The sequence below is a fragment of the Arachis ipaensis genome, chromosome B08, assembly GCF_000816755.2.
Source record: "Arachis ipaensis cultivar K30076 chromosome B08, Araip1.1, whole genome shotgun sequence".
NCBI classification, from domain to species: domain Eukaryota; kingdom Viridiplantae; phylum Streptophyta; class Magnoliopsida; order Fabales; family Fabaceae; genus Arachis; species Arachis ipaensis.
In genome coordinates, this window is record NC_029792.2 from 111,723,149 (window position 1) to 111,732,243 (window position 9,095).

Below are 9,095 nucleotides of genomic sequence, written 5' to 3' on the forward strand. Positions count from 1 at the left end.
TTGAACGAAGGGCTTCTCGAGCCACGTGAAGCACGTTCTTCCTTACGCTAAATCCGCGTTTTCCGACGGAATCTTCTTCCAATATAGCAGAAAGATAACCGTCGTCTAGGAAGGCGCTTTGGGTTCTTAGTGTCCTAAGAACCCTGTATTTTGCATTTTTCTTTAACTGATTCTTGTTGGAGAGAAGAATGGCTGCGCTTCCCATCCGGAAGATGCAGTTGAGGATCAACTTGGGTATCTCGTTGCCGGTATACCAACCTGTTGACAGAATCTCTGTGCTTAGAACCATGGCGGTTGAGTTCTTGTGTACTCTCAGAAGTCTCTGAGCCATGTCTATGCCGAGTGCACTTGCACTGCAACCCGAACCAGAGATGTGGAAGCTCTTGATGTCGCTTCTCATGGAGTACTTGTTGATGACAATGGAGGACAGAGAAGGAGAGGGACAAAAGCAGCTGCAGTTAACTATGAGTATGTCTATGTCAATTGGTGAAACATTGGTTTTTGCGAAGAGGTCGTCAATGATGGGGAAGAGAAGCTTGTGAACCTCTCTAATGGCTTCGTTCTGGTCTGTTTTTGGAGGGATGAAGTGTAATGGAGAGGGAAGGTAAGTATTTTCGCTTTGTCCAGAAGCTTGGAGGGCTTTGGCCATGAAAGTTAAGCTTTTTGGTTCAAAGAGTTTAAACTGTGAAGCGTTCTCAATGAATGCCGCAAATGGCACTCTGCAATGGTTAGGAGGTTTAAGGCATGAGAAGTCAACAATGTAAACGGGAGAAGGCCTTGAGAGAAGCCACTTCAATAGGAAACAGATAAGTAGAAAACATAGAGGCAGAAAATGGAGCTTGGGTTCCAGTTTTTGGAGGATTAGAAACAGTTCAGAAGATGCAACAAAAAAGAGGGTACAAGACCACATGATGTGTGAGAGTTTTGAGAGGAGAAGCTTTGATAAGAGAGAAGCATGGCTTTGCTCGGAAATAGGTTCCATTGTTGCGCCAAATTGAGCTTATAGGTGCGCTCTACACAAGTAAAAGCTAAAAATAAATAGAAGTGTAGAATTACATAAATGATAACAGATCAGACAGAGAGAGAATAGAGAAGAGAGCGTGTATGTATGAGGTATTATGAATTGTATTGATTGATCTCAGTTACTTAACACACTAATGCAAAGCTTTATATGTTAGAAATTTTATAAAACCAGTAATTTACATACTCTAGCAAATTGTCAATAAATTCTTTAATTTAATTTAAAACTTCTAATTCTTTAATTATAAAGTTAAATAAAATTAAAATGTGTTTATTTTATTGTTATATGATCAAAATTGGAGATCCAAACTTTATAAAGTTTATGAACAATCGTGTTCTTTCCATAAAAAAAAGACCAACAACCAATATAATTAATTAATAATTACAATACCACCTAAACTAATTTCTACATTAACAAATTGGACTACAATTAGAATAAAAATTCTAATATTTTTTCACTTGGTCCAACATTTATTACGTATAGTCTGTAATTACATACTATACTTAAACAATTAAGACAAATTACACAAATCATAGTGATAGGTTCTCATTAATTGAGTATTACCTTCTATGTATTACAATGTAACATCTCTTAATCGAATAAACTCTTTATGTGGTATTTCTGTAGGAATAAGCCCAATGCTTATTCTAGTTCCTTCACTGAATTTTGTTTGTCATTCTCAATCATGTATACACATATATACTAACCAAATGAAAAACAAACAATAATAAGAATTTCATATCTAAATATGTCATATAATATAACATAAGTCATATAAGTGACATTACAGAACATAAACCCATACTAGTAACATGATCCTTAAACAATCCTTGTGGTATGTCTTTTGTCAAAGGATCAGCTATCATCTGTTTAGTACTAATATATTTTATTTGTATCTCATTAGACCTAACTCGGTCTTTAATGACTAAGTATTTAATATCGATGTACTTACTTCGACTACTACTTCTATTATTTTTATCCATAAATATAGCAGCTAAATTGTCACAATATATTCCCAATGGCCTAGAGATACAATCCATAATCTTAAACCCAGAAATCAAATTCTTTAACCAAACACCTTGTGATGTAGCCTCAAAATAAGTAATAAACTCGGCTTCCATGGTAGAAGTAGCTATAAGTTATTGTTTTGCACTCTTTCAAGATACTGCTCCATCAGCAAGCATAAAAATGTATTCTGACGTTGACTTCCTAGAATCAACATATCTCGCCAAATATGAATCTGAGTATCTAATAATTTTTAAATTATCAGTTCGTCTATATGTAAGCATGAAGTCCTTGGTCCCTTGAAGATACCTTAAGACCTTCTTTGTAGCTCTCCAATAGATAATTCCTGGATTACTTTGATATCTTTCTAACATGCTAACAGCAAAAGTAATGTCATGTCTTGTACAGACCTGAACATACATTAGGCTTCCAACGGCTGAAGCATAAGGAATATTTTGCATTTGTTTCTTTTCAAGTTCATTTTTGGGACATTGATCTAAGTAGAAATTGTCATCTTTCACAATAGGTGCAACACTTGGTGAACAATTTTGCATTTTAAACCTCTCAAGAACTTTATTAATATAGGCTTCTTAAGATAAACCTAAAATTCCTTTATGTTTATCTCTATGAATCTTTATGCTAAGGACATAAGATACATCATCCATATCTTTCATATCAAAATGTCTAGAGAAAAATTGTTTCACTTCATATAACAACCTTAAATCATTTATTGCAAGCAAAATATCATCTACATATAAGATGAGAAATATGATCTTACTCCTACTAACCTTGTAATATATACATTAATCAGAAATATTCTCAAAATATTCTCAATGAACCCAAATGAAGAAATCACATTGTGAAACTTCAAATACCACTATTGAAAAGCCTGCTTAAGACTATATATATTGCTCTCTTAAGCTTGCAAACTAACTCCTTACCAACACTTGAGATAAACCCTTCAGGTTGTCTTATATAGACCTCTTCTTCCAAATCTCCATTAAGGAAGACCGTTTTGACATCATTTGATGTAATTCTATGTCAAAGTGTGCTACTAATGCCATAATGATGCGGAAAGTGTCTTTCTTTGAAACAGGAGAAAATGTTTTTCTATAGTCAACTCCTTCCCTTTGAGTAAATCCTTTGGCAACAAATCGAGCATTGTAATGCTCAATATTGCCTGATGAATCCTTCTTGGTTTTAAAGACCCATTTACTGCCAATGGCCTTTTCTCCATCAAGCAATTCTACAAGATTCTAAACTTGGTTATCCGCCATAGAATTCATTTCATCCTTCATAGCATCTAGCCATAAATTGAAATTACGACTTTCAATTGCTTGTGAAAATATCGTTGGGTCATTTTCATCACAAACATCATAGTCAGACTCAGCAAGATACACTACATAGTCACTAGAAATTACATGCCTTCTTATTCTTGTTGATCTTCTTAATGTTGCATCATCAACCTCTTGTAAAGGTAGTGGCATAATAGGTTCTCCTTCTTCTTGAAGTTACTCTTGAGCAATATGTTCTTGAACAACATTTTCATTATGAAGAGTTTGATCCTTCACTATATGATCTACTTGAACATTATTTTCCTGATGTAAAACATCAGTAATAGGTTGTTCTACATTAACCCTATCTGTATTGGCATTGTATTTGAACAATCACTCTTGTACATGGAGAGGTTTGACAAGCATTATCATTCTCAACAACTTTAAGAAGATGATTTCTCCAACTTTTCACATCATGTTCTAAAAACCTTGCATTTCTAGATTCAACTATTTTACTTGAATGGGAGAGATAATAAAATCTGTAACTCTTGGACTTTTTTGTATAGCCGATAAAATAGGCACTTATTGTCCTTGAGTCCAACTTCCTTTCTTGTGGATTATAAACCCAAACTTCAGGAGGATAATCTCAAATGTTATATGATTCAAATTAGGTTTCTAACTTTTTCATAGTTCAAATGGCATTTTAGCAACTACCTTAGTTAGAACTCTATTTAATGTATACGCAGTTGTCTTAAGGACTTTACTCCACAAAGATAAAGGAAGATTAGAGTTGGAACTGCTTTTGTTGAAATTCTATTTAATATATACGCGACTGCCTTAAGGGCTTCACTCTACAAGAATAAAGGAAGATTGGAGTTGCTAAGCATACTCCTCACTATATCCAGCAAAGTCCTATTTCTTCTTTCAGCTACACCATTTTGATTTGGTGTACCAGACATGGTGTATTTTGCCACAATACCATGCTCTTGAAGATACTTTGCAAATGGACCAGGTGCTTGTCCACTTCCAGTATATTGATGCGTGAGCATCTTTCCTATTTTTTCATAGTGAATTTGCATTTAAATTTTTGAGTTTAATCAAGAATTAATTATCTTTTAGCCACTATGGATGCTACTTTGAGTCTTGTGCAAAATTCTATTTATTTTAGGTAACATTCAGCTGGATTTGATAGAGTTTCTGCAGAAGAAGAGATGAAGGCGAATGATGCTGTCAACCCTGACCTCTCTGCACTCAAACCTGAATAACTCGAGCTACAAATGTCCAATGGACGTGATTTTAGTGGCGTTGGAAAGCTAACTTCCAGAGCTTTCCAACGATATATAATAGTCCATATTTCTTCTCCGAACTCACTGCCAAGGCTGTGCCTAACTTGAGATTTCTCAAGTTAGGCGCAAGACACAACAACAATACGCGAGATTGGTCCTGCCCACTTCAAGTTAGGCGCAGCTTCACTCAACTAAACTCCAATTCATGCTGCCAAGCCCAAGTTAGGCGTGGATCTTAGTGAAGCCAAGTGGTCCCCATCCATCAATTGAAGATTTGCTGATTGCTATAATTAATTCTAATTTAAATTCAAATTTTAAAAATAGGAAAAGATATTATTTTTTAGTTTTAGAAGATAGATTTTAAATTTATTAGGATTAGATATAAATAGGGGGATTCCAGCTCTACATTATATCACCCCCAAACACAACATTATTCCATTCCAATTTACAATCCTTATTTTCTACTTTGAACCATGAGCAACTAATCCTCCATTGTTAAGGTTAGGAGCTCTGTCTATTTCTATGGATTAATTTTATTGCTTTTTCTCTTTTAATTCATGTATGGATTTATAATTTAAGAAAGTAAATCTGGAAAAATAGATAACTCTGAAGCCTTAACTGCTTTCTCCATATTTTATTCCTCACCTATTCACTTGCCTGTCTTCAACTTTGAATTTACTTTTTAATGCTTTTGAACTTCCAAACACTATTTTCTGTTTGTCTAACTAAGCCTATCAAACACTATTGTTGCTTAATCCATCAATCCTCGTGGGATCGACCCTTACTCACGTAAGGTATTACTTGGTACGATCCGATGCACTTGTTGGTTAGTTTGTGGTTAGAAATTCCGCACCATATATCTTCCGTAGAATTCTCCACCTCTATCTGATCTTACGATCTTAATTTGCTTTTCGCATTGTTTCTCTACTTCAGCTTTATAAACTTTAAAATTGGTCAATGCCTCATATTTATTATGAAGCATATAGAGATACATATATCATGAATAATCATCAATAAAAGAGATGAAGTATTTCTGACCACTTAAGGACATATCAGGACAACATATGTTAGTGTGAATTATTTCTAATATGTCAGAACTCCTCTTAGCATCTTTTTGAGATTTTTTGGTTTACTTCCCCTTAATTCATTCCACACAAGTATCAAAATCAGTAAAGTCTAGAGGTTCAAGAACCCCATCACTTACTAATTTTTTCATTCTCTCAATGGAGATGTGTCCCAACCTTCGGTGTCACAACATAGAAGATTTTTCATTCATACCATTACCATGCATAACCATAAAACCGATGGAATATTATTAGCTAAATGGACTTTAAATAAATTACCAATTAAAGTAACACGTCCAATAATATTAGAATTTTTAATAATGTCAACAGAATCATCATAAAAATTTATACATAATTTTTGTTTTACAAGCTTATATAAAAAGAAATCAAATTTTTAGAAAAATCTGGAATATAAATTTTTTTTTCTAAATCTAAAATACAACCAGTACTTAATACAAGCCTAAATATTCCAACAGCTTCCACACATGAACAGTGAACACATTCGATTACCTATATAGATGCTCTGTTCACTTCCTATCGGTTTCCTTTTCCTTATGAAATCTTGCATGGTATTTGAAATATGAATTTTAGCACCAGAACCAATTCGCCAAGTGTCATGACATATTTCAACAAAATTAGATTCAAAACACACTGAAGGAATCAGATCACAAAGGTTAGTACCTTTCTTTTTAAGCCAACTTTAAATTTTGGGCACTCCTTCTTCATGTGTCATTTCTTTTTACAAAAGAAACACCGTGCACCTTCTTTCTTCATAGGATGGGATGCAATACCCCTTCCTTTATTCTTATGAGCTTACTTTTTACCACCCTCATTTGTCACTAATAGTGCACTTTCACAAAGTTTCTGAATTAGCCTTTCTTCCTCTTGCACATACATCACCAGTAATTCGTTAATGGACCATTTTTTCTCATGTATGATATAGAAAATCTTAAATGGTCCGTATTGGGTAGGAAAATAATTCAGAATAAGATGCATCAGAAATGAGTCAGAAATCTCAACCTCTAAAGCTTTCAGTTGTGCTGCAATGTCTCTCAACCTCATGATATGTTCATGCATACCTCTTACACCGGTAAGTCTCATGGATGACAATTGTGCCATTAGGGTGCTTACAAGTGCCTTACTAGAAGACTCAAACTATTTATCAATAGCCTTCATGTAATCCTTGACATTCCCGTAATCAGGAATTGAACCTCGGATACTAGCTGAGATACGAGACTTAATGAACATCATACTTAAATGGTTGGATTTCTCGCACCGTTCATATAATGCTACCTCGGCTCAAGAACTAGCATCAGTAGGTGCCGGAGGCTCTTCCCTACGAAGAGTATAGTCAAAGTCTACACACCCTAAGTGAAAGAGAACCTTATCTTTCCATTCTTTATAGTTGTCACCACTTAACAAATGAACTTCAGATATAGTTTCAGATATCATTACTGCTGCAAATAATAAATCATGCTAACATTACTCAACTTTAAATAGGCATATTAAAATCCATAACATATGATAATACATGCCAATGCAAGTCATATCAAAATAAATATGAATCATAGTGTCATTAAAATCTACCCGTGGACAAAGATTTTAACACACATAATATTCACTATATTAACTAAAGTATTAAAACTAGAAAATAAAATACTACTTCTTAATGCCTGTAGGCTAATTCAGAAGTAAAAAATATTCTCTATTTTAATCTAATTATATGTGAATAACATAATAAATTTCTGTGGGTAAGTTCATTATATAATTCACAACAATTACAAATATATCATATTAATATTTATATGATTTTTTTAAATATAATTATTATCAAGAATGCTGTGGCTACTCCTTAATAAATTATATATTAATCACAATATGATATGCAACAGAAGAATTTATATTGCATGCAAATATAATCATCAAATAAATAAACTCAGTGACATGAATATTATCAAAGTGAAGATGATCTAATAGATAAATATGTTGGTAATATTTAGAAGATCTAAGTTCAAACCTCACTCCTAACAAATTTTGCAATTTTATAGCAATTCAAATGAACTCCAACGTAAAAATTAAAAGAAGTGGGCCAAGAAACTAACAAAACTATATGTAAACATAGTAGAAAAAAACCACTAAAACATAAAGTAACACACACTATATATACCAGTTCTTCTTCACTTTTTCGTTCTTGTTAAACAGCGTTTCCCATTTCATTTTTTTTAATTTAAAAATGAGAAAACCTATGGGAATCATGGAAATCATGCCATTATAAAGAACAACTACTACACAAATTTTGGAGAATTTCTTTTAGGAGTATGTTCTATTATTTCATCTTCTTATGGTGCGTCAATTTCAATTTCAATGATTTTTCTTACTTATTCCAAAATTCATACTATGCATTTTTTTTAAACAATTAATCAAAATAATACACAGTAATTAAATTTTGAAATGGCAAGGCAGAGATAATTTTACTCTAATACTACATGTTAGATATTTTATTTATAAAATTAATAATTTACGTACCTCCAGCATTGCTAATAAATTCTTTGATTTAATTTAGAACTTCCGATTCTTGAATCATGAAGTTACTCTTGAGCAATATGTTCTTAAACAACATTTTCATTATGAAGATTTTGATCTTCCACCATATGATTTACTTGAACATTATCTTTATGATGTTGAATATCAGTAATAGGTTGTTCTACATTAACCCTATTTGTATGGGTATTGAATTTGAACAATCACTCTTGTATATGAAGAGGTTTGATAACATTATCATTATATAGCTGCATGCACCGACTCTATATAACTAGGTCAATTCGTTGGTACAAGTTAGTGTCTTAGTGTCTAGTTTTTGTTTAATTTATTTTTTATAATAAATTTTAAATATTTAAAAAAATAAAGAAGAACGCATCACTTTCGGATATAGAAACATCTAAAACCTAACAAAAAAGAGAGAAACCCAAAATTATTTTTAAAAAATTTAAAACTTAACAAAATAAGACATCCAAAATTAAGAAATATCTAAAACTTGTAACTAAAATCGTTCAAATTTAAGAAGAAGAATGAGAAGGTTCGGAGGGAAGGGTGCAGCGTCATGAAACGACAAGTTGCAGGGAAGGCACGCGCATTGTGGCGAGAGAAGGTGGGGGGAGCGAGCGGCGTCGCAGGACGAGGTGTTACATGGATAGGCGCGGTGTCGCAGTGATTAGGGTTGGAGAGGAAGGGATGCGGTGCCGTGGAGAAAAGAGCTGTGGGGGAGGACGTAACGGTACGCAAGGGGCAATAATGAACCTTGAGAGCGTTTGAGAGAAATCGCAGTCGTGGGAGAGAAGAATTGAAGAGAACGCGTTAGGGGTTAAGGTTTGATAGCGCGTATTTTTTTATTATAATATTAATTTTGAGAATTTTAAAATAAAATTATTCAAATGGATTACATATA

At 33.3% G+C, this 9,095-nt stretch overlaps 1 protein-coding gene across 1 annotated transcript in view; it reads right to left on the minus strand.

Annotated features, from left to right (window-relative positions):
- Positions 1 to 1,164, minus strand: part of LOC107611397 (3-ketoacyl-CoA synthase 5-like) — a 2,858-nt gene extending 1,694 nt beyond the window's left edge. The window contains exon 1 of the mRNA XM_016313327.2: positions 7 to 1,164. Within this exon, the coding sequence (XP_016168813.1) occupies positions 7 to 982 (976 nt within the window). The 5' untranslated portion in view covers positions 983 to 1,164. The remainder of the gene's footprint in view (positions 1 to 6) is intronic.